Source organism: Abramis brama (assembly GCF_963993115.1).
Source record: "Abramis brama genome assembly, chromosome: 10".
Classification (NCBI taxonomy): Eukaryota; Metazoa; Chordata; class Actinopteri; order Cypriniformes; family Leuciscidae; genus Abramis; species Abramis brama.
In genome coordinates this window covers 38669898-38697541 of record NC_139972.1, presented here as the reverse complement: position 1 = coordinate 38697541, position 27644 = coordinate 38669898, and the positions used below count along the sequence as shown (strand labels likewise).

Sequence of the window (27644 nt, the reverse complement as noted above, 5' to 3'; positions counted from 1 at the left end):
GGCGGATTAGGCTTTTTTGGGTTCAGTGGGCCAGTCGACGGTAAAGGTTTCTGCGTGATAATTAAATCTTCTCACTCTGATTTTCTGCCAATTTTATTTCCCTTGGGTCCACAATACTGATTCACTGCTTACAAGCCAAGCATAACTAATCACTGGAGTATGGAAAATAGTTGCTTTGAATGAGGGAAAGATATGCAAACATATTTTACTTCAAATATTACAGCTACATAATGCTTACAATGATGAATTTCACTAAGTGAGATGATGTAAAAAATATGCAGTGTTTTAACCTTTAGCTGGGTCTAGTAACACAGTATTGCTTCAAAAAGCAAGCTGTGTTTACTGTATTTTAGCATGTAGATTTTAGACACAATAAACATTCAATAACTAATGACTGGTTTACAAACTATGACTAGTAAATGTTCCCTAAAGGGAAATAAGTAAATAAATTGGATTTTCTTAATTTAACATGTAATATCATACACTGTAAGCAATGTTTGGACATGGAGTGTTTGAAAACGCCTTTAGTGTTTAAGACACTATGGGCCAGATTTACTAAACAGGCCAAATTAGTATAAGACCGCAATCCTGATCTTGTAAATTCTTACACGATGCAAGCTGCAACTATACCAATGTTATCAACGATTTCCAGACACTTTCCAGCTGGTCTTGCTGGGATAAACCATCTAAACACCATCCTGATCAGGCTGAGAAACTTAACAAGCTAAGACCAGCTTTGTTTAAAAAAAAAAAAAAAAATCCAGCAGGGAAATACTAGACCTATTAATAGACAATCTAAACTGAGTTTTAATTGGTGTTGCGTACTGTAAAAAAAAAAAAAAAAAGTGGGTCAAGTTTAATCCAGTGATCAGTCATCACAGCTGAGAAGGGCTGTGAATATGTATATGTTGTCAATATTGCATAATCAAAAAGAAAAGAATTCTTGATAATTTCAAGTTACTTTATTGAACTTATCAAGAAATGATAAGGATTTATGCCGATATTGTCCAAATTTGAAATTTGAACTTTGAAACCTAGGGCATTTCTGAACTTTTGAAAGGCACTGAAGTATATGTAAGGGATAATGTAGAGCGAGGCGGTTGTTATAGCGAATACAACCACGAAGCGGAGGGGTCTTGAATCAGCCTGAAGGGGTTGTTATTCGCTATAACAACCGCCTCGTTCTACATTATCCCGCTTATTACATGGCTACCTACCAAATAAATCAATAATTTGACACAAAATATTAATTTAAAAAGGAGTTTATTGATTTAAAAACGATTGTATTGCTTCCGCTAAAGAAAATAGTCCATTCCGTCTCTATGGTTAGAATCCTGCGTCCATAGCAACGCTCTGTTTTTCATGGCAACGGTGTGTTATACTTAGCAGCGGTTATCAAGAAATAACAGACCACATTCTACACTGGAATTCAACCAAGCCATGTAATATTACAGTATAACGCATGGAGCACAGAATAAAGTGACTGTTCAAGATGGCGTAAGTAAACCGCATCATCATATAAATACCATGTGGTGTCAAGCATACAATCAGCCTAGTTTTTTTCTCAAAGACAAATCCCTCTCAGAAGTCCTGTAGAAAAGCTGTATGATACAGAGACGTGTCTCATTTAGCAGGTGGCCTATTTCAAAGCTGACCCATTAAAGAGCAGTTGCAGTCAGGACAATTAAATCATTTAGGCCAGTGCGAGCCCCCACTCAGCAGGCTCTAGTCCCCGGGTCAACTGCTTGTAGACCCTCATTTACACAGCATTCGTATTCATGACAGCAGAGCGCTAAATATTTAACAACAGTCTTGCAGGAGTTACTATTGTTAAGCTCACAGGTCAAATCATTTGATTTATAAAGAGATCACCATACTCTCCATTTCCCCCCCTATATCGCGGACAACAAGCCATTTAATGGGTTTGCACGAGACCATAACTGTGCTGTAAGTTATAATTTGGATTTTAACTCAAGAGCAACATTTGAAATGCTATGGAATATTGTTCTGATGATATTTTCTTCTCTGAAGGAGTAATTCAGAAATATTTAAAAGCCTTACAGAAAGTATTACAGCAATAAGCTTTTTAAATTCCATACATTAATATATGTCTTTTTATGTAAATATGTGTGTGTGTACACAATTATTAATGCAATAATAATACATTAACACTAAGTAACAAAGAATTCTATTATACTTCGACTTAGAAAATGGATAATTAAGCAATATTTTTCATATTTATACACCGTTAACCAGATATGCCCTATACCGGAGGATTAAGAAATTCAGCATATTATATATGCATATATGAATGATAAAATGCACCTCTGTTGGTCATTGATCATCCTCTGTCCTATTGACCGTCTGATTTTCTTCTTCTCTGACACACACACACACGCTTGTTCAGCACTACGACAGACACCTCTTGTGAATGACAACACAGCTTGTTATAGTGAGATTAGAAATGAATGGATACAGGGGGCAGTCTCTGTGTGTGTGTGTGTGTAGGGGTGTTAAATTTCATCTAAATGTTTAATGGTAGTATCATTCTCCAATACAGTCACACACACACAGAGGTACACACCAGCAAAGATGACCCGCACGACACAGCATAATTAAGGAAAGTCTTTCCCTTTGCCATGGTGAAAGAGCAAGCTGCTCTAATGATACGGGTTAAACGCTGTTAACGGCTCATTAAAATATATGATCTGCATGGATACGGACAGAATGCAGGTCTGTGTCAGAGAAAACAGTTGAAGAGACTGAAGTGCTCAGCAGTGATGGACTGTAAGGGATTCGACACTGATTTGAATATGAAAAAAAAAATATATATATATAAGAAAGCTTACGTCAATTACACAATGCCAGAGAAGAACTATTTTGGGTTCCCCAAAGAACTGTTCTGTTAACATTAAAACCCTAACCCTTAAAAAAAAAAAAAAAATTCTTAGTGTGAAGAACATTTTAATCATCTTTCCACTATGAAGAACCTTTTGTGTAATGAAAATCAGCGATGCCAATAATGAATCTAGATTTTTAAGAGTTTCCGTAGAGATGCACCGATGTATCGGCCAATAATCGCTATCGGCTGATTAAAGCTATTATTTCCGCTTGTTTAAAAACAGCCAATGATAAGGGCCGATTATATCCTGTCAATCAAAAGGGTGCGGAGGAAAAACGTGTCAGACTGCAACTCATACTGTGTGTGAAGAAAATCTCCCTTGTGTTGAATTTAGGGCAAGTTAATGCGACAGTAGCCGCGTTTTCCATTACCCTTCAAATTGCGCAAATTGAAATTGCGAATTGAAAATACGCCCAATGGAAACACGTCAATTTTGCAAAAACTCCCATTTATTGCAAAAACGTTTTTACGCTCGCATGAGGTGGTTTTTCAGGCAATTTGAAAAAGAAATATTTCGCAAAACTGCAATGGAAACAGTTTTTGCGCATTTACAGTCACCTGACGTAGATGACGCGGTGTCTTTGGACAGAATACGAGACAGAGCTCTTTATTAAATTCTTATAAGACAAAAGAATTACAGGAATAATGGATTCTAAACCTCAAATAAATGCCACAATCAAGACCTTGAAGCAGATATGAGGAAGAAACACCCAGAAACTCCTCATATGTGCCGCTCACTAGTATAATAAGGGTCGTTCCTTACCATTAATGCTTTGAAAACACACATAGGCCTACATCTCTTTCGATTAATAATAATGGCTAGTGCAGTGGCTGGGATATAGTACATAAACCTACCAATGTCCGTTGCCATGGTTTTTGGAATGATTTTACTTATCGTGAGAGGAAAAAGTTTTAGTCGCATAACATCGGTTAATGGAAATGCCATCATTTCGCAATAGTTTTTTGTCTACATTTAGAAAAAAAAAACATCGCAAAAGTTTTGCGCAAATCTGTAATGGAAACGCGCCTAGTAATGCTTTAACAGTTAAAAAATAGCGATGTTATTCATAACGACCCTATGAATCACCCGTAGTTCAAGCCAGGGTTGCCAGATCTACGTTTTTTTCAAACATTACTTGTAGCACCTCCCATCCAATAATCGCAAAGAGCTTTGTGCTCGGTTACTTCTGATAAGAAACAAAGTCTCAGCTTTCAAATTTTCAAATTTTATAGTTAGCTATAAAAACATTAGAGAAGAGATTATTTACTGTTAATTATATATGTATGTTTGAATACATTTGCCATGAAGAAGTGTTTATGAAAACTACCTTATGCGCAACTGAGTTGTAGGCCTATACAAACATTTCAAACATGTCTGGAAATAAAGAGCAGTTGAATATAACAGCACTTTTAACTTCTAATGTTATAATATTATAGCAAATGAGAGGGTTCCCTGTATAGTTTGCAGCATTATTTCAGAGAGATTTTTTTTTCCTTAAGAAAAATCCAACTATCGGTATCGGCCAATATCATTCAGAATAATCGGATATCGGTATCGGCAGATAAATTACACATTTTACAAAAGAAAACCTTAAAAAGGTTAATTATAGTTAAAGTAAGGCAGAAACACACTTGTTCACCGGTCATTTTCCTCAGCTGTAGGCAAAGGCAAGTTTCAAATCAGTGCTTCTCCTGGGAGACTAGCGCTAAATTAATCCCCTAGTTTAGCGCCATCTACTGTTTTAGAAGAGGAAGTTGCTCAACTGCATTTGTGAGAAAATCGAGCCGAGAGATCTCATAAAAAGCCAAATAGTCTCACAATCATAACAGACAGATATGCATTTGTATGCACTAGATTTGGTATTTGTTCAAAGGTTACATGCAATTTGAAGGATGGATTGTATTTATTTGTGAAATATCATCTAGGCTCATTTATTCATATTTGTAAAACACAAAACACATTTGTTACTCCACTGCATTTTTGCTCAAATTAACCTATGTACTTGCACATTGCTTTATGTTTGTTTGCGAGTCGAGTTTTCCTTTGCAAAAGCAGATCGAGTTTGTTTGCAAAATGCTGGATTTGTTTGTTTAATTATGGCACAATATTAACTCCATACAAATCCTCTCTAATATGATTAGCATGAGCATGAGTGTGTTTTGATGTAATGTATAATCTGCTGTGTTTTCCTCTTCATATTCAGTTCAGCTGGATTGTAGCTGTGGAGCTGAAGTTTGCGAGCCCCAGAGGGAAGTGTGAGCAGACCCTGTTCATCCTGAAGAATGGAGATTAAAGCCAGACCAAAACCTGCCCTGCTCTCACGATGTCACTTCCAGATCACGCGGACAGAGATTGAGTGTCGGCAGCAAGAGACACGTTCAAAAGACCGTAATTGTGACTATTTTTGTACATTACAAACGCGGGGTTGGAGGTGGTGTTAAGAGCCTTCCAGCGCTAGGCAGGAGGAATGCGTTACTTCATAAAACAGGAAGAGTTTAAGAGAGAAATGAAAGTGTTTTGGGAGGGGGGAGAAGTCAATTGATTCCAAAGGGTGAGATTACAGCATGAACTCTGCTTAAGAAAATCAGTGTGTGACTGCGAGCCACACACTGTAGCCTGGAGCCACGCATGTGCAATTTACCAGTGCTGGAATCTGGATCCAGTAATGGAAAGAAGGATCAATGCAGAATTAACTGGAAGTGAGAGAGTCGGGAGATGAGCTGAAAGATGAAATGCTATACTGATATGCTTTTTTTTAAACCATTATTTTCTATTTCTAATGAACTGAGTGTGAGAGACCATGTAAGAAACCATAAAAATACACCTTTCAGTATTTTTGATATTGCTAAGATCAACAAGTGAATGATGTTGATATCATGCAAAACTGTCCTCATTATTTTACTTCATTGCTTCATGAGCAGCATCCGCCAAATGTTAACAGACTGTCATGGGAATATGATAATATGATATCATAAGCATAAGGCATTTTCACACTAAAAGCATAGACTGTAAAAAAAGATGGACGACGCCCCTTCGCTCTCTTCCATTGGTGAGAACTGAAGCCGCCAGAGTCCCGATATGGCGCTGACATATTGGAACTTGAGCCTGCGCAGTAGCGATCTCGGGACCAGACCTGCGCAGTCGTGAGCAGGAAGTAAAGCCGCGAAATCAACGCTCCGCCCTCACTCTCGCAGAATGCACTCTCCCTGAGTGCACTTTTTTAAAAATTGATTGCAGTACGACAAGAGGCTTGTTAAAATAAAGTAAATACAATCTCCTCAGTCCTCCGATGATCCCGAAAAAAATGTCCGTTGGTGCTTCAGTGACTACTTCGCTCGAGAACCTGTCAATCACAGCTGTCAATCATGACGTTACACCACCGCATCACGTAACTAACTAAAAACCAACTTATTTTTGAAACAGACACTTGAACTTACATCAGCGTGATAAAAACGACAGCAAATGAAAGAAACCACCTTTGGAAAAAAGATATTTGAAGTGTAATTTAATTGTTTAGTTGGTCTCACGTCCCGTTGAATAACACGGGGAGGCGGGGCTTATGACCTATACTAGGACCAGTCACCGGGGGGCGATCGAGACGTTTTGGCTTCACTTTTCAGGGCTTGTGCGGCACGCTTGACTAAAAGTGATGTGAAAGTTACAGAGAGAATTGTTTCCAAAATTATTCACACAAGAAGAGTATGATGCAAATGCTAAGTGGGGGAAAAATATCAAACACAATCCAATAATTAACATTAGATTTAAATGTTTGAAAATTATTTCAGTTGGCGTTATTTTATTATGTGGGAAGAAAGAGAGGATGGAGTGACGCAAGAGACAGGAACTAGCTATAGGAAATATGTGGCCTGGTAAAACAGTTTAACACTAATTAAGGTACGGTCACAATTTACCATTGTCTGTCAAATTACTGTAGCTCAGTCATTGCTATAAATCCATGTGATTGGGAATCTTGCTTGAAGGCGGAAGATTTCCCTATGCAGATTCTGAAACAGGTTCACGTTGGTTACATGTATTCACTGTGTTGACCAAAACTGATTCATACTGTACATCACTATACAACTGATAAAAGACAATGGACCTTTCAGCCAACTCGAGCCCATTGCGATATCTTTCACCCTCATGTGAAATTCATAATTGCATAGATTCCTATTGAAATGAGTGGATTTCACCCGTAAACAATGGTAAATATGACCACACCTTTACATTAGTTTGAGGTTAACATTTTCAAAGTTCGGCTCACCTTCCTCCTTTATCGTCTTTTCTTCTTTAATATTTTCCTTTGCTTTCAGTACTTCATCAGTTTTAGCTGTAACAAAAAAGATAACATTGCAACATTAGTTATAAGTTATAAACAGCCCATTTAATATATAATTAAGAAGCCCTTTATACTATGATGTCTCTCTCTGCAAATGTACACTTCTCCCCGCCTGCACATCTTTTAGTCTTAAGCACACACTTATTAAATAATTTTTCAGCATGCTAATTAAAAGCCTGAGAGAAATCCTTACGCTGTGGAAACACAGTTTGTGTACATAGTCTTATGGCAATTCATTTAGTCTGTTGACTCGCTTCTCTCCTGCCCTCCAAATAATGAAGACGTTAGCTGAGATGAAGACATATAGTGAGCAGTGAAGGGGGACTATCAATACAGCCTGTAAATTAATTACACCTCTGTTCCCGCACGTAATTTATTCTAAAGCGTTCATGTCTCCCAGGAGCAATTTGCCTTTATTGCTGTTTCACTCGCTGATGAGAGGAGTCATGCAAAATTGAGTCCCTCATAGCATTACCTTCTATGAGTTTCAACTTTGAAGTAAAAGGAGAGGGGAGGGTAATCATAGTCATTACGAGAAGCAAATTGCGCAGTTTGCCATGTTTAGACCAAATCAGCTGGAAAATATGATTGTTTGACCACTGTTTGACAACACAACCTTTTTAACAAATGAGCTCAGTATGACTGTTAATATTAGAGTATTTTTTCTTCCACACTCTTGTGCTCCACGAATCAGGTGTATTTTACCCTTCTCCAAGCTCAGTTGACCGTTCGCGAAGACCCGCCCCCTTTAGTTACTGCTGCTTTGTCCGACAAGCCGTGCTTGAAGTTCGCTCTCACGCCACACATCGTGTTCTCACGCAGTGAAAAATACATCGCGGAGCAAAGAGGACACTGACAACGCGCCAACAGACAGGACAGAACAGGTTACTTTTGATATGAAACAAAGTCTCAACTTTAAAATTTGGTCTTTTTTAAAAGAAATTTGAACAATAAATACTGTTTTGTGGCTCTTTAATGTGTCTGACGGATCGCTGTAGAGCATCAGTTAAAGCTGCTCGTGAACCGATCATCTCTTCCCTCTAGTTCATTTATAGCATCAAATAAACATGAATGAACATCAGAAGGAATGCTGTTTCAACCGCGGAAAGACGTCAGGACACACCATTTTTCAAGTTCAAATCCACCGACTTTAATCTACTAACTCTCCTGACCGCTTTGTCGGACAAAATGGCGGATTATGATTGGTCAGTCAATCAATCTCCCTGCGAAGGGTGAAATCACCTTTTTTTTCGGTAAATATTTTATTTTAATTTAAAAATTATTTATATATGGGACTGCACAACGTAATTATTTTGCCATATATGGGATTTTTAACAATGATATGACTCATTGCTGCTGCTTAAAGCTGCAGACAACATAACTGCAGTGCAGGCTTAACAGAAACAGAACGCGATCATCCGTTGGTGTAGATGCTAACATAGTTATCCTTATTGTAACGGGTCATAAGATCCACCAGATTTGTGCATTTCTTGATGTATTAGGAGCTGAAGATGATAGCACAGCACTATCCGCAGTAGAAAGCTAAAGACTTTCACTTCATCTACACTTAATTCCAGTTTGGCTGGCAGGATGGATAATGGAGCCTCCACTGAAATTCAATTGTGATTATATGTGTAATTGCAGCTTCGGGCCCCAGAGTCATGTAGGCATGCAGGACTATGTTTCATTGAAATGATCACACAGAAACAAATCCATCCGCCTCCTTCATCCAGTGGGCTGATTAGCAGCGATGGCTCGTTAGAATCCAATGCAATAACGCAAACATCAGAGAGAGATGGCCGGGGCCCATTATCAGTGATTGATGGAGGGGTAGTGTGTTGTACGAACACGGGGGCTCAGGGGGGCCCACTATTTAGATTGAATAAAGCGCTTCGGTTTATCAGGTTTATCCACTACAGTAGAGCCACACGCAGAACCTACTCGACTTCACCCACTTTCTGTCCCTCTTTACGCAGCAGCAATTCATTGATATAACACTGCCAACTGAAGGAGGTTACTGGCTCCTGGAATAACATTAAGCAGACATGTGAGATAGGATATTGAATTCAAGCGTGTGCCTGCAAAATCCGTGCGGGAGTGTCTAACAGATGCCATGTAAAACCAGGACAGATGAGGTGTTGAAGGGTGTCACACGAGGCCCAGGGTTTGTTTGGGCAAAGTTTGAATTCGAAGGTTGAATTCAAAAATGCTTTTTGAATGGATCATGGAGTAAACGAAGTGTGTGAGTGGATGATGCACATACAAACACACACCAATTTCAATGCTGTGAAGGAGAGAAGGTAAAATGGAAAGGGTAAAATAATGAATTATTGATACACCAATCACCTTTTAGCCTCATCAACTATCGGAAAATGTACACAGTAGAACAAACTTAAAGGGGTCTTATTATGCTTTTTAACATTTTAAAGCTTTCTTTAGTGTGTAGTGTTCAGTTTCAAATGATCCTATTATCCATGTTTGGAAGAACAAACACTACTTTTAAATTGTACAAGTCACCATGAAATCAAAATGGACAATTCTGTTTATTTATGGAATGTTGCAGTTATTAATTATTATAAATGATTTATCCATGCACATCTTTAAAAAAAATTAAATAATTCATGTCTCGTAATCTTCCCATCTCTTCTCTTCTCTGATGACGAGGGCGGGACAATAACCTGTCACTCACATGAGATCCACCAATAGTAAACCACAACCATCCAAATCATCCGATCAATTCCCCACGGACAAAATCAAGCCCCGCCCTACATTTGTTCTTGTTCCAGAAGCCGCTACACTCTGATATATACGTCACAACAGGAAAAAAAGGCTTGCGCAACTTCTGTTGCATGCCGACTTTAAATAGGAATCACCATTATTAGTCCTAGTCAAAAGCATGAGTGCACCTGCTCTTTGCCCCATTACAGTCAAATTGTGACTGTTTTTCTTTTGTCTTTCCTGTTGAAGGGAGTGTTGTTTCCCTTCACCAGGAATAAGACTAAGAATGACACAAACATGTGTCTTGATATTAACAGAAAAATATATGAACACAAGTAACTTAGTTCAACAAACACTGGAAATGGAAACATGGAGAACATGTGAAACACGTTTTACTTTAAAACTGACTTCTTTAAAGTTACAGTCCGTAACGTTTGGCACTCTAGTCGTTAATAAACAGAACTGCATGTGTCTTGTGGAAAAACATTGTAGCCTGAGCTTTTTCTCTGTTTATGATGACGAGTCACGCAGGTACTGGGCTACCGGTCTAAAAGAGTCCCCATATAGAGTTGTCAAAAAGTACCGACTTCGGTAACCAAACGTACCAAATTGTAGCCAATCACAGACAGATCCGATGAGTGCATGAACACAATGGCCAATCAGAGGTGTTTACGATTCTGCTCAACAGCACTCAAAGTGTCACATTTTTAAAGTTTCGGTAGTTTTTGACAACTCTATCCCAATATAAACACTTATTATAGGTGTACCGTAGTGATTCAGGATAAGACAAAAACACCGTTTGGAAAATCGATTCATGATTTACTCGCTCATTATATAATATTTGTACAAAAAAAAGTTAAGGACTCCAGCTTTAATCGAAAAAATAAATCTTGCTTTGGCTGACCATATCCTTTAATTACATTTATTTATTTAACTGTAATCACTACTGAAATAATAATGTCACTACTCACTACTGAAACTCACAGTAATATTTCGGTAGTGACATGATTGTTGCGATAGTAACTGTTCAGTACAGTGACAAGTTTAAGGCAATTTTGAGCATTACTGAGCAAAAAAAGAAAACATAGGTTTTCACATACAAAGAAACATTAAAATATTGATTAATACCCCCAAATGTTTATTTAATTGCAGAAAATACTAAAGTTCTGAAAAATACACACTGGATTTTGAGATTTTGGAGAACATTTACTGTACTTTAAAATGATGGCATCTAACCACCCATGATGAACAGATATATGCCGTCTCACTTTCTGCTCAAAAATAAAAAAATGCAGCTAAAATCAGGTTCAGCAAACAGACTGATATATATAGTGTCAGTAGTGATAAAGTGTGGAACAGTATTTTTTAATACAAATTTAAAAATTAAATCCTCCTAGAATCTACATATTCTTATTTCCTTTCGCAGAAATCAAACAGATCTTTTTTAAATGAAAAAATAAAAAAATAAAACAACAACAATAATAAAAAAAAAAAATTATATATATATATATATATATATATATATATATATATATGAAGAGTTCAGAATGAAATTCAGTAATTTCACATAAATGGCAATGAAAATTAACTATTAATTGTCATTTAAGTGAAATTACTGAAGTTAAAAATACAAGCTTGATAAAAATGATCATTCTAGAAGAAAATTTTAGATGGCTTTTGCATTTGAACTCTTCATGTATATATATATATACATATTACTTTCAGTTTAACTTTAGGAGTTAGGGTTGGGAGGACAGCCACATCCTAATAGAAAGTACTCTACAGATTTAATTTAGTGTATATTTAGCTTAATATTGATATTTACTGTGGAACTGCAATTTGAACTAATTGTGTAGAGTGGCCTATATACACATCCTGAACACATACAGCACAGGGAAGATATATTGTACAATCATACGCAATGCTGCATGAGAGGGATTTCACATCTTTAACAGACAAGAATACTCTAAGGACACGCAAGGCTCACATTGTCTACCTCCTTAAAACAAACCCTAAAAACGAAAGACTCCAAACCCGTGCAGAATCCTCATCTCCAGCCTCAGGCCTCTCAGTAAAACCACACAACAACCATAATAATCCTCTGTGATTAATTACTCTGGCCTTAATCTCTTACAGCGCTGGTGTGGAGGAAAGAAGAGCACAAAGGAGCAAGAAAAGCACCCGTAGCTGCAGCACAGAACAGATTCAGCCGGCATACCTGCGTCCCTCTCCAGAGAAATCTGCCCTGTTGAGTTTAATGAACAGTGACGATCATGTTACAGTATTGCTGGTATATTTAGGGGGGGAAAGGACTACTGTCAAATAAAAATAAAGACAATAAGAACAAATGATCTAACTACAAGCAGTAGCACAAATAAATACAATAGAGCAAAGACACAAATAAAATAAACAGTGCTTTTCTGGTATCCAACTGTATAGTTTTCAGATACAGTAAAGTAAACAAATGTAAAATAACACTGCATAATCATAACTGTATAAACTATATAAAGATTAAAAAGCTATTCAGTCAAGAGCAGCTTTATTAACTTGACTTGTGTTGCTTGATTAACATTAAAAACACAGACCACATGGAAATTAGGCTGCTGTCACTTTAAGAAATAATGCACAATCCAGTACACTGATGCTGTACACATGCGTCGTCTTTCTCAACTGTTTACGTTCACTTAAGGCATAACCGAATATGTTTGATAGGATACGCGCCAAGACGGGCATGTTGACATACTTTATGTCAAAGCATAATATAGATGCGCTGTCAGATCTGAGATGAACCGCGGTACAAGTGTTGTGGAGAATGGTACGGTTCGATATTTTACCGTGAACCGTTACATTCCTAAGCTATATAAAAACTACAATTTAAACTACGTAACAAACACTGTTCATAATTTTGTGAAAAGGCATAAGAAAGTGCAGCACTGTGTGTACAGTAGCAAGAGCAAGTTCTCTTGTTTAGTGTGTGTGTGTGTGTGTATAAACAAGGGAGATATTGAGTGACTGACAGATACTGTAAATACAGTTTTACTAAAAGTTATCATTTTTCAGTAATGCCAGAACAGCAGATTTATTTCCAAAGAATAGCAGTGCAGCGTGACAAAACAATACATTTATTTTCTGTCATACTGAACTGCACACGCAGCTTTACACAAGAGTGTAAAATATAGGTTATAATTATGCTACAGAAACATGCTAGGTTTTGGAAGTGCACACAAATGTTCTTTTAACAAGCATATTTCACAGCTTTCAGTGAAACGGATAGATGTCAGAAACAGCCTTGGGTGAGATCTTGTTTATCTAGTGCACTTATGCACCTCACCATCACTATTCTTTAATCAGTGTGTGTGTGTGTGTGTGTATGTGTGCGAGTTTATAAGACAGTGAGACAAAGTAAGAGAAAGAAAGATTGAGAGAGAGAGAGAGAGAGAGAGAGAGAGAGAGAGAGAGAGAGAGAGAGAGATTGAGAGAGAGAGAGAGAGAGAGAGAGAGAGAGAGAGAGAGAGAGAGAGAGAACTAGTCTCTTTAAATACAAACTGGTATGGAGTCAAATAATCACACGGGCAAACACTTACACAAACTCTACAAGCTCAAAGAATATGAATATCTGTAAATGAGTATGTGTGTATGTGTGTGTGTATGTGTGTGTGTGTGTGAGTGTCCTGAGCGACCACGTCAATCACAAGCAATCTGAATGTCAGAGCTCGGGGAAATGTGATAAATCAGCGGCTTGCCAAATGACAAACATGATATTTGCTGTAGCACCCCACAATTGGAAAAATGTCCCTTTGAATCAGGAATTCACTTTACACTCACATTCACACAACACACACACCTCTGGCTATAGTCCAGAAACCTACATACTTGTACACGTCTGTAAAATGTACACAAAAAGCAAAAGAAGAGATCAATGTGTGATTGTTAAAACGAAAAAAAAAAAAAAAAAAAAAAAAAAGGATAATATACATATTACAGTAAATTATTCAATAACAACTAACCTGTGTGAGTGTCACGATTAAAACCAGTCCATTGTTAGACATTGTTTGCATCAAGCAAATTTGACTTCGGCAGGAATTTAATTTGTGCAATGACAAATATGAAGAAGGGCGAAATGCAGCCAAGTTATTTAGTGGAGTATGTACAAGCTGCAAACACAGATATAAACCACAGGCTTGCGAAAGCAATCCGCTGAGCTGAACAACAAAGAACTAAACAAAACAGAAAAGCACTTCGCTTAAATGGAGATTTACCTAACAGTGTCACATTCGAGTAAAACTTAAATGATATTCATGAAATATTAACAACTAAACAATTAGAAAGGGAGCTATCATATCAATTTGATCAATTATTCATCAAAAAGTCCTTTAACTGGATTTCTATTTTGGACGTGAACTGTGGGATCAATGTCTCTATAATCAGATGTCTGCCGCTGTATTCTGCGGTCAGGCCGGGCTCTGCTTCATCCCTTCTCCAGACACTGACATAAATCCTGCACGTTTCCAAGAGAAGACGGGCGCAATGAAGATATGAGAAGCACCCTCACCAAGAGTAATTAATTAATTACATGTGTATAGCGTGGTGTTTTTGAATCAGGCCCTGGAGAGTCTGAACAGAGCACACAAACATCACAATCAAACCCCGAGCCCTGATCAAATATTCCATTTCCGCATATTCCACCAGACGTCTCTCCACACAACTGTGGGATCATTTCTGCACATCCCGCCTGAAGATCCCACAGCAGCTTTCTGAGAATAATTTGAGATGATTTCTTTAATTTACAGAGTAAATACTGGAGATTTGGTTGCAGAAACACAACAGTCTGAGAGTTTTCATCATGTCCACTTGAGACTCTGCTTGATGAAGCTTGTTTTATTCATGAGCGTTTGGAGAGAAATGTGCGTAGGCCCGTCTGTCTCTTTTGAAGGTATCTGCCACGAGTTCAAACTCAGAGTCGATCTGAGGACATATAGCTTGAAGCCTCTAATAGCAGAACGGGTACAGCGGTTTAAGAGGAGCTCGTGATGGCGGTCTAACCGAAGGATAAGTGTAAGACAGTCTCATCGGTGTTGGAAATCTCGTTTGCAACTAAATGCAAATATATGGCTGGGCACCTACATGGACTCAAGGCTCTTCATGTTCTCTAGTTTAACCCAAGGCAGAGCTCGGACATCTCTCTTGATCATATCCTGAACAAATTCAAACCTCAGCGTTCAAGATCAGTCAATGTCATATGCTTAACAGAAATTTAAGGTGATGGGGAGAGAAAGAGAAAAACAAATGGGTATTTTAAGGGTTAATCATAACATGTATATGGACAGATTTTGTCTGAAATGTAAAGGTGCTTTGAATTTTGCAGGCAACAAGGTACATTTGTCTATTGTCAATATTATAGTGATGTATGAAGCACAAAAGTCAGCAAAATATTTCTGTCTCACGCAAAATTCACGATCGTGTGGATTCCTGTTGAAACTTTCTTGAACAATGGTAAATGTGACTGCATCTTAAGCTACTCAATTTTAATATAGTACCTACGCTCAGCCACAAGATTAAAACTACCTGCCTAATATCTGTAGGCAAGTATTAGGCAAATCCATAAACATATTCACTGACATATCGCTTGAGACTTACTGATATACATATTATGCATATTTCTTAATATTATGCCTAAAATGTGTTTTTAATATCACTATTAATAAGGATTGTATGATCTAAAGTGTCCCTAAAGTATACTTGCAACAGTTCCACTTCAGCCCCATCAAATACACTTAAGTATATCCTTAGTTGGACCTCAGAACTACTTCCAGATTACTAAAGTGCAAATTACTAAGTACAAAATTAGTTGTTTAGCAGACTTTGAGTATACCAATTTAGTCTACCAAAAGTACAATTGCAGGGTATTTTTATTAAGCACATACATATGTAAATGTATTTGCAGTATACTTAGCACAACATAAATGTATTTCAAATACATTTTAGTCTATATATTTTTCACTAGGGTCATGCTGATGCGTCGAGACTCTGAACGTGTCCTGTAATATCCGGCAGCAGATGCTGAGAGTTTCGAGGTGGGTCGGATCTGTTGGTCCAGAACATCCTATAGATGCACAATCAGATTGAAAACTGGGGAATATGGAGGCCAGGAAAACATCATGAACTCTTTGTCATGTTCCTCAAACCATTCCTGAACAATTTTCAGGGAACACCACTGCCATTCATATTACATTCAAATTCAAACTTAAATTCCATATTTACATGCATAAGTCCATCTGCAACAGTCAGCCGTATTTCTCATTATAGTCTATGTTATTCCTGAACAAGTTTAAGTGAAGTGTGTCTTTTAAATTTGTAGTTGTCTGCCCATTGAAAAACATCCCCTTCAGACTCCTGGAGAACTTCAAAAACGATTGATATATTAAGCAGGACTGGAACGACATGCCGCCATAATTGGTTATGTCAATCACACACTGTTTATGTTCATCCCTAATTCCCTGTCATGTTTCACACAAAACACAACTCTAGAGCAGATGCTAAGGCTAGTATGGCAGTGCCGCTTGATTCAAGTCTGCACATTTTCAGGTCTCACAACTGCATTCAGCAACAGTATCAAAAATGGCGATGCACATAACATCGGGGAGTTTTATCACAGTTGAAGGCTTGTGATAAAACTCATGTTAAACAAGTCCAATCGAGGCGAGAGTTCATCTATCAGATATGTTAACTAACAAGGACTTTAGTCACGGGAAGTGCGTTTGAGTCGCGTGCCTCACAGCTCGCAACGAACGCAAATCATTTCTCCATCTCCATAAGTACAGTACTGTGCAAAAGTCTTAGGCATGTTAATAAATAAATTCGAAGTTAAATCATAAATAAATTCAATTTGTGATTTTATTTTTTTAAAGCATTCTCACTTCACAGCATTTTAACACAAGTGCCAGTACTTTTCACAGTACTGTTGCTTTGCAGGAAGGTTTCTTCAAGCATCTTGGAGACGTTCCCGCAGTTCTTCTGGATTTAGTCTGTCTCAGTTTCTTCTGTTTCTTCATGTAATCACAGACGGACTCGATGATGGTGAGATCAGATCATACCGGCTGTTGTCAGACTCCTTGTGCATACACAAATCTCACTGGATTATTACAATTAATGGCAAAAAGAATGTTTGGAAATGTAAACTGTTATTTCCTACTGACACACTACAGCAAAAGATATAAACAACTGACTTAAAACCATGGGGGGGATTAACATGCCTAAGACTTTTGCACAGTACTGTATATTAAGCCCATCATGATTGTTCACTGTGGCTCTCACATTGTATGACGTGGCAGACAACTAGTTTTCCGTTCATTCAGCGCGGGTTTGTCGAGAATGTGGTTGTGAGTCCTGAAAATGTGCAGGTGTCAGTTCGGTTATAGAATAGGGTTGTCACACACTTGTTTTGTGTGCAACATGACAGGGGATCAGAGATGAACATAAACCGTGCGTAATTGACGTAATAGATTACGCTGACGTGTTGTTCCAATTTTAATATTAAGTGTGATTTTTATATTTTATTGAAATAAAAGTTCATTTTACCAACATTTAAGTCTTTAACTGCTTCCAAGACCAGCTGCTTTAACTGCTTTTTTTGATCACCTGGAGCCTTGTGTGTATGGAAGAATTTAAATGGTTTATCCATGCACATCATTATTTTTTATACAAAAATAAAATAAAATAAAAAACATGTCCTTGTAATCCTTACTCAAATATATTAATGTGCAAATAAATTGATGTGTATATCGGCATGGAGGCTGATCAATAAGCTGGTCCACTGGCCAGGCGAGTTTCAGAAAAGACAATCACAATTTCCATTTCATGCTGACTTTAATATTGAAAGTAAACTGATTCAGCATCGTCACAATGCCATCAACAAGCTGGCTTTGATGCAACTCTCTAATAAGTGTCTCATCTGAGAACAGAAGATCAATGATTACGAATGATTATGACCACTGATTATGGTATACGTCATGCATCTCCTGATGGGTTAATGGACACTGGGATATTAACAAAAGAGCCTGTTTAAAAGAATAAACCATATATGGCTCAGTGGGACAGAGCTGGACTGGGGCGAACACTTAAACACCTGGCACAAAGGGCTAGAAACACGGTGGTCCCTAAGATTGTGCTTAGTCAAGCGCTAGTGCTAAGCCCAGGAGAGAGGGGGGCGCTGGGAACTGAGCTGGAAACGGGCCCAGGGAACGCTCGCTTTTTTCTGCTATATTAAAGCCTAATTGCAATGTCAAGTTGCTCAGTAAGCTGTCGGTCTGGGGTACCGAGACCAAAGAGCCATACATATACAGAGAGATGCAAATCAGAAGAGGAGGACATGTGCTGAGGGAGGAGAAATCAGAACTTGTTGAAGGAGAGACCCGCCATAGAAGACTCCATTTCTCCGTCATCTTTTAATGCTCATTTTCATCACGTTGCTTAAAATATTGATAATCAATTAGCGCTACGTCTGTTTTGTTACAGAATTGGTGTCAAAGTCTATCACGCTGTCAAAGCCAATTCAAAGCCGTTTTTTTTTTTTTTTTCAACGGTGGCTCTGGCTTTGGAGGAGTCATTAGGCGCGGGGAACATAGCCTGGGGTGCAATCGCCTATTCTCTTTCATTATAGCTGAGATGAGAAAGGTGAGGGAGATTATTAGAAGTTTGGAATGATCACAAAGCCCCGCACAGGCTGTCAGATTCCCCCTCCGTGTAATTCATCTGGCCCCGCGTCCTCCCAACCACACCCTCGGAAACCTCCTTTCACGAGGAGCTCTCGTCTGAGCGGAGATGGACATTATTCATGAACATCTGCAGCAGGGAGAATATCCTCCACTGGAGCGCCGACACCTTCAGGGGGGAACTTGCCCTTCTGCCTTTAAAATTAAAATGATGATGCTGGAATTAAGGGACAAAAAAGGTTGAGGCCATGAGCTTTGTGAGATAAAGACAGAATTAATAAGAGAACTAACGGAGACAGATCTGCTGTTGTATTTCCCAGTATCATATCATCGGTCGTGGGTTTGGAGGTTTGATTTTGCAGAATGTCCTGACCAGGAATACATGGTAGTCCTCAACTGAATTTTCTTAAGAAAAACAAAAATTCAAGGCATAAGAGCTGTGCTTTGGGATGAATAGGGAAGAAGTTCAGAGAGCAGAGAGAATTCATGAATGTGAGTAATGTCCAGAGCCTCCAGAATACATTATGCAATAAGTTCTGTGATAACCTGAGTGACAAAAAAATTAAAATAAATAAATTAAATAATTAAAAACCTAGCTCGAGCATCACATTGGTAACATTTTTATAATGATTAAATTATATTTTAAAACTAATTTAAAAAAAATGGCAGACATTAAAGGTAAAACACTGTAAAAGTAGGTTTTCCTTACTGTGTATGGTGAAAAGCTAATACATTTAAAAAATAAAAGTAATTTCATGCATGCTTAAATTTACAGTTTTTGGACGTTTTTGGAATAAGTCATGCTATAATTTACAGTGAAAACCCATAAACTGACATTCTCAGAAATCGCTGAGATGCTTTTTTAATTTAAATAATTATATTTCTTCTTAGTTTTTAGGGTTTTGTGTTGCATCTCATGTTGTCACCACCATGAGCACAACTGTTTGAAACTCATTAAAAAACACCTGCTGTGTTTTGTCATTCTGCATCATGTGTATGGCTCATCAAAACAGATCTTCAAGTTACAACCTAATCATCTGAGGCCGATCAGCTGAACATCTGTTTCTGTGGCCTTTGAGCCAATCTATCTGAATTCTGATCTATTTGTTCAATCAAAGAAGCAACGAGCTTAATTACATGGTTTTTATCAGAGCTACAAAAGGGGGCAAGGGGATTGAAATGGAGCTTGAAAAACGGCTCTTATCAGCAGGGTTTTGACAGGGCCTGAAATCAGTGTCAGACTACAGACCCTTTTTATTGCAAAAGGCAGCCGAAGTTTACCGTGGCAGTTTAAAGCTAAATGAGGCCTGACAGACATGTCAGAGCAGTGGAGGTTTTCTGTGGCAGGGCAGAAATTTTGCTCGATTTCATGCCTTTTATCTTCCAAACACTGGGCACAAGCTCCCAACATCTCTGCAGAAAGAAAAGAAACACATTTTGGGGGAAAAAAGGAAAAATAATGATGGTCGGACAAGAATGACAGATGATTGTCCACCTCTTCAAAATCCAAAAAGTAAATTTGAGGCGAAAGGAGGAGGAATGAAAGAAAATGTCTGCAAAAGCGCCACTATGGGCTGAATGCAGAGCTAACATGTCAGGAGACGTTAGAGCAGATATCAGGAAACAAAGGAAAATCAACAGCAACAACAATAACGGTGCCTCCCTCCATATCCTCCTCCTCCTCCTCCTCCTCTCCATCATCCCGTTCCATCTCACTCAGCATCACAATCCCTCTCTTCTTCCCTTTGTCTCTGGCTGAGGGCTATTATTTCAACCTCTTCTCATCCTGACTCTCATAAGAGAGGAGCAAACTCTGCACTACTGAGAACTGAAGCAGCTCCCCTACAGGAGAGAGAGCACAGCAAGCACAGGCCGGGCCGCTCGAGCTCTGGAAAGGGTAAAAATAGAAACAGAAGTGGAGGAGAAGAGAAGTGTCCTCTGGTAATAGTCATGTTATGTTTGATAATACCGCCTGTTGATTACACACGACAGCCACGCAGGTCTTCAGGGTAAACCAGTGGCATTTAGGAAGAAAAAAACATAAAAAAACTAAACAGGTTTGGGACATTTACAAAGAATTAAAAGTGCACTTCAAAAATTATGTTTTTGTTTTTTTAAACTTAAAAAAAATAAAATAATAAGACACAGCTTTGACATGTACCAGTTTACTCAGAAAAGAAGGGATGCATGATTTGGAGCAGAAATCTAATTGTGAGTTTGCTGATAAAAATTGTGATTGCGAATTTTTTTTAATCCATGTTTGCTGTGCTTTTTTGTAGGACAATTTGGCCAACCTGTTGTGATTACATCAATATGGCTAATAATAATAATAATAATAATAATAACAATAATTTATTATTAATTATTAAATAAGGGAATGGTAAGGCTTTATAAGGTTTCATTTGTTAACATTAGTTAATGTATTAACTAACATGAACTAACCTTGAGAAATACATTTGTTACTGTATTTGTATATCTTTGTTAACATTAGTTAACAAAAATAACAGCTGTTCATTGTGTCTTCATGTTACTTTACAGTGCATCAACTAATGTTCACAAATACTGTACAACTTTTAAATGTTGAAATGAACATTAAAAAATATTAATAAATGCTGTGGATTTGCAATTCACCAATGTTAACAAATGAAACCTTATTGCAAAATGTTACCAAAAGTACTAAATAAAACAAAATAAGAAATATTACTATTGTAATATATCACTGTAAAATAAAATAAAAATATTGAGTATTTAAGTAATATAATCATATTTTACGTTATGACTGTACAATACTGATATTTGGCTGTCCAAATTTCTTCCATTTCAAACGTTAAACCATCAAAAAACTTAAAATCACAGGGATGCCTTAAAGCTGTGCTGCTCATTACAAGTTTGGAAAGATGACTGGCGTTCCCAAAAACACGTTAAATTGACTCAAACTCACGTGTAAATGAACACAGGGCCGCGCTTCACTCAGAAACACACAGCGCATATGTTTATTTAATTCATTTGATAATCGCACTAAGCCATATCGTGATTTAGGTTTTATTTCCAATAATCATGCAGCCCTAGGAGAAAGCTCTACCAAGAGTGAATCTTATAACAGCAACAACAACTTTGTTTCCACATAATGCAGCGTCGTTGCTACAAATCCGGTCCTTGTTTCGGAGCTATTTAACACCCCTGGTGTTTTCAATTTGTAAGACCTTTCACAGTATCTCTCTCAAGCGAGGAAGATGAAGTATGAAATTAATCTTTATCCCTGTTTTGTTTCTTTGCCTCTCTTTTCACAATGCATGAAGGCAATTAGCTGTGTGGTTTGGTTCCAGGCTTTGTGCTGGGCGCCTCCGTGTGCCAACTCACTGGCCTTTTGTTCAGTTGGTTTGTGCCGCCCACTTCAGCCCGTCTCCACTGAGCTTTCCTCTTCACACCTACACAGGGCGTTACACAATTCTACCCTAAAAAGAGCTCCGCTTTAAAAAACCCATTTCTGACTCCCTTTTGTCTGTTGTGTGCAATTAAGAATGAATTCCCTCTTCGTTTATTTGCTGAAGTGCATGTTTTCTTTTGTCTTGGCTGAGGATGTGTTAAACGGATGAGAGGAGAGGTACGCAGGTGGCTAATTCACAAGGCTTTTTGTTTTCTTATACAACTACTTTAGGTTTTACCAGGAGTATTTAACATGGGACCACATCCCACTAGCTGGAGCCAATGAGTAGCTTCATATGGAGGATTGACACTAAACTGGAATACAACTGAATTACTATAGTGTCAGATGGTTGAGATAACTGGTGTATAAAGAAAGCTATAGTATTTATAACTCATGGCTTCTTAAAAAAGGGCTGCAGTACAAACAGGTTTCTCAACGAGATCTTCAGACAGTCAACATTTTGTTGTACAGACACCAAAAGCTGAGGTGTGGATGGGTTGGCCCTGTCCTCATAATTTAGCACAGACGTTTGACCTCTACCAGGACCCGTGGTGAGAGTAGTGTCTGTGATCCAGGAGGAGGGAATAAGTGGAGAGGAATGAACACCTTTACATCTGAAAATGTATAGAGAAAAAGAAAGTTTTTTCTCCAATGACTAGAATTAGAGGAAAACAGACCTTTATAATGTCTACATATTCTAAATTGCAGTTCCTAGAGGAAGGCGAGGGAATAGCATTAAAGTTTTAGGTAAGCTTAGGTTTTAAGGGTTCGATTTTATAAATGAAATGGCCTGGAAGGACGTTTGCCACTGTCATATTTCGTGTTCTGTCATCTGTGTGTAATAACCAAAGCACGATGCAACTATTTGCAAATATAAGATCAATCAGAATTCAGTATGCAAATATTATGGTGTTATCACTGATGGTTAGGTTTTCAAATGGAATCAAAGTAATTGGGAGATTATATCAAATAATAATAATAATAAATGATAGATAGCACACCCTGGGCCTAAATTCTACATCGTGGTGAAATCATACAATCTTATTCTTACGTTATGCTTTGCTATAAAATTGTTTAATTTGCAAATCAGATTGTACAAATTCCTACGAAATCTCTACGAAATTCATAAAATGTTTTTTCGTGAGATCGAGTATCAGAAGAAACCCTAACTAGAACGTTCATGAGGAATACCAAAACATTGCTTGCACATCTAATGGGGTCACTTTCTGAAGAATTGCCAAACAAACTCTGCGAAAAGAACGTTCAAATAATGGACCTCATCATGCGTAAACATATGCACAACATATGTGATTAACAACGCATGTACATTGGATAATGTCCAAGTGGAGAAAACATATACAGTATTGTTTACATTTATTTAAATAACAGAAAAATAAATCAAATGTCTGTCCATATACTGTGGTCTTATACTGTATGTTTGAAAGTATATTTTTCAAACTACATATCAAATCTTATTATATTATAAGGGTTAAAAACTTTTTTTTGTATTTTACAATTTTGGAACCTTTTGTAATTAAGCAACCAGGGAAAACCTGACAGCAAGCTTGTGTTGTCCATACCCCAAGGCCTGTGTACCCCAAAGAGCCCTAAACCTCTGAGGATCCACGAGTCTCTATCGATCCCCTTTACAACTCCTGAATAATAAATTCCAGCCCCCCTCCCCACCCCCCCTCCCCAGAAATGCCCAACTGAGCCTAGGGTAAGGCTTAAACCCCACTAATTACTCAGCATTGAAAGGAAATCATTCATCAACAGCATTATGGGACACAGAACTGCCACCTAAACTGACTCAATGAAATCAATGAATTGGAAAAGCTGGTTCTCGATGAAGTTCGACCATATGGGTTTAAAACCATGATGTATCTACACTGCCACTCACAAGTTTAGAATAAATAACACATGTGAATGCTTTTGAAGGAAATCATTGCTTCTGCTGTAACCAATGTAGGATTTAGTTGATCAAAAATACAGTAGTAAAGTTGTAAATGTATAATTATAGAAACTTTATTTTGGCATATTTTCAAATGAAACTGTTTGCGTGTGATGACAAAAATCTAGCTTACGCAGCCATTACTCTCGACTTCTAAAGAAACTTTGTGGTGTCATATTATTCTTAAGAAATCATTCTAACGCGCTGATGTGAAAGGGTTCGGAAAGGGCAATGCGGTTTAAGTACACTTGCATTTCGTGTCACTGTACAATTTCAAGTCAAAACAAAATGGTTGATAGAAATGTGTTGCTCTGTTGTTCTTTTGAGAGATGAAGGCTATTCAATGCACTACCAACTTCAAAGAAGAAAGCAAACTGGATCTAACCAGGACACAAAGAGAAGTGGGCATTGCAGACGCATAACAACACGAGGGAAGAGTACATCAGGCTCTCTATTTTAAGAAACAGACCCCTCACTGGTGCTCAGCTGGAAGCTTCATTAACTAGTACTCATTCAACACCAGTTTAACGTCAACAGGAAGAATGAAAAGATGGAGGAGAAGAAGAAGGAGGAGAAGAAGAAGAAGAAGAAGGCGAAGAAGGTGGCGAAAATTTTGGTAAAATAACATGGCCCATGGCCCTTAAATCTTGCTTAGAGCATATTGTGATCATGTCTGACCCTTATATTGTAATTGTGAAAGTGATGATATACGTATACAATTATTTTAATATATTAACAGTTATAATCTTGTTATATTTTTCTAGATCCCTGGCTACAAGAGGGTTTGAATGAATGTTATAGAGTAGGTGTTTGTTAATAGATATTTGTAGAGTACTGGTGGAATTATAGGTGCAGTTTCACAGATGGTTTGGCGAGTGTGCCAGAGGTCTGGTGGATCGTGTCCAGGGAGGGACCCTGCTGCTTTATAGGGTCTGATACTGGTGTCCCGAGACACCCCACTCACTCATGCATAATGCACAGGACCCTACGGCCAGCCAGAGGGCTTCACTCGAGACAACCACCTGAGATCTCACAGCCATCACAGGTGTGTGTGTGTGTGTGTGTTTAAATGTTTGTGTTACTCTAATGTGTCTTTTGCTGCTTCACATTAGAAACATATGCAATATACATGTTACAGATGCAAAATACAGATTGTGAGGAAACCAGAACACATTCAGTTACAAAAGACTCTATTCAAAGTGATACTGCTAAAATTGTGTTGCGATGTTACTTGAGCCTGCAAAAATTATTCTAATCATACAATATTTTAATAATACATAATAAAATGTTACTACAAACAGACCGTATTACTCCAGACAACATGTTAGAAAGTGCACTGTTAGAAATGTCTGTAAATTACACCGTATTTAACTGTAAAATGAACTGTATTTTACTGCAGGACAGTTATACAGCATGTTACTGTATTTTAAAGTTACATTTTGGGAAATATCCCCTTGGCGCCACTAAAATACAGTATTTTTAATTTACTGTAAATCTAAATACAGTAAAAAAAAAAAAATGAGCGCGAAACCTGACCAATCACAGAAAAGCTTTCATTTCCCTCTTGGAGAAAGAAGAAAACGAAGACACACAGATGCGAGAAGAACCAGTCAGATGCAAAATGTATTCCTCCTTTTACTTTACATATATTATATCTTTGGTTTAACTAAAAAAAAAAAAAGAAACGCTGCCACTTAACGGCGCGCAGTCACCTCACATTTATGCTGTGAAGAGAGCTGGAGGGAGTTGGTGACACTGTGCAAACATTCATATTTATTTTCTTTCTTTCCCTTTTCTGAACGTTTCACCGTCAAAATATGGACATTAACGGGTCTCTGCCTTGGGTTTGACCACGTCAGGAGCTGGTGAGTGTTCATGTGAACTGTTGGCTGAACAACAAAGCTTTTGTGGATTTAGTTTAAAGTCAGTCGGGTTTTTTCCCGCTATTATCGCTTGCCGTTAACTGATTACCCCATATAAATGCACGTCATGCATATAGTGCTAGAGTAAAACCCGCAATGTTCGTGTGCAAACACTGTGGCGTCTCTGTGGAGACATTATACGCCTTTATTAATCATGCTATTATGAATATTATTTCATAATATGCTTTATTTATCGGAGTGTCTCAACTTTAAAAATTGCTGTTTCATCTTTGGACCCTATACATTACCTTACATTTCTTACCTATGAAACTTATTTAAACATTACAATTTTTTTTTACAATGTTACTGATGTATAGATTAATATCTTACCCTCATGTTCTTTTTACATTTTGTATATTGTATACAAAGTTGTATGTCATAAACATGTCATCTCTGTATGTTTTGCAAGGGGAAAAAAAGTAGACATTGAGCACTAAGCATGCCCCATCCGGGTTCGTCACTTATTGGGGTCCCCTGGAAATATTTCCGTTGTGTTCTGTGCCATTTGCAGCACATTTCTGTATTTGGTTGTGTTGTTAGCAGACATGGGCAGTATTTCAATTAAATGTATTTTAAATACGTATTTAATTACTTTAGTGTATTTTGTAATTTGTATTTTGCAGGAGTGGAAAAAATAAAATGTAGTTTGTTACTAAATATTTTGAGGGAGTGTATTTAGAGTATTTCAAATACTTAAATACTTAAGAAAAATCACCATATGCTTATCACCATAGTAAATGATTTTGCCATATTTTCGGTCTGATGTTGCCAATGGCAATGTCCAGGTTAGATGCACGAAAATCACTCGACACCCTGTAGACCGGGCTCCCTCCAAGAAGTGAATGAGTTTTGAACACAGGAGAAGAAGTGGTGCTGCTCCTCTTAAAGAGATACTCCAGTTGTTTTGGAAATATGTTCATTTTACAACTCCCCCAGAGTTAAACAGCTGAGTTTTACCGTTTTCGAATCCATTCTGCCGATCTCCAGGTCTGGCGATACCACTTTTAGCATAGCTTAGCATAGATCATTGAATCGGACAGGACCATTAGCATCTCTCTCAAAAAAATGACCAAAGAGTTTTGATATTTTTCCTATTTAAAACTTGACTCTACTGTAGTTCAATCGTGTACTAAGACCGACGGAAAATGAAAAGTTGCGATTTTCTAGGCTGATATGGCTAGGAACTATACTCTCATTCCTGCGTAATAATCAAGAAACTTTGCTGCCGTACCATGAGTCCAGCAGGCATAATGATATGACGCAGCGCCTGAAAATAGTCCCCAGCTCGGTATAACATCCAACGTGACCGGGACTAAGTTTGTCTAACCTATTAGACTAACCTTTTTTCAGGCGCTGCGTCATATCATTATGCCTGCTGGACTCATGGTACGGCAGCAAAGTTTCTTGATTATTACGCAGGCATGAGAGTAGTTCCTAGCTATATCAGCCTAGAAAATCACAACTTTTCATTTTTCGTCTGTCTTACGATGTAACTACAGAAGAGTCAAGTTTTAAATAGGAAAAATATCAAAACTCTGGTCATTTTTTTGAGAGAAGTGCTAATGGTCTTGTCTGGTTCAATGATCTATGCTAAAAGTGGGTCCGCCAGACCCGGAGATCGGCTGAATGGATTCAAAAACGGTAAAACTCAACTGTTTAACTCTGGGGGAGTTGTA

The 27644-nt window shown here is 37.8% G+C and overlaps 1 protein-coding gene across 1 annotated transcript in view; it reads right to left on the bottom strand.

The window, feature by feature from the left end:
* Positions 1 to 27644, bottom strand: part of rsrc1 (arginine/serine-rich coiled-coil 1) — a 147283-nt gene that overhangs the window by 17949 nt on the left and 101690 nt on the right. Inside the window, exon 7 of the mRNA XM_084126103.1 lies at positions 7165 to 7230. Within this exon, the coding sequence (XP_083982229.1) occupies positions 7165 to 7230 (66 nt within the window). The remainder of the gene's footprint in view (positions 1 to 7164; positions 7231 to 27644) is intronic.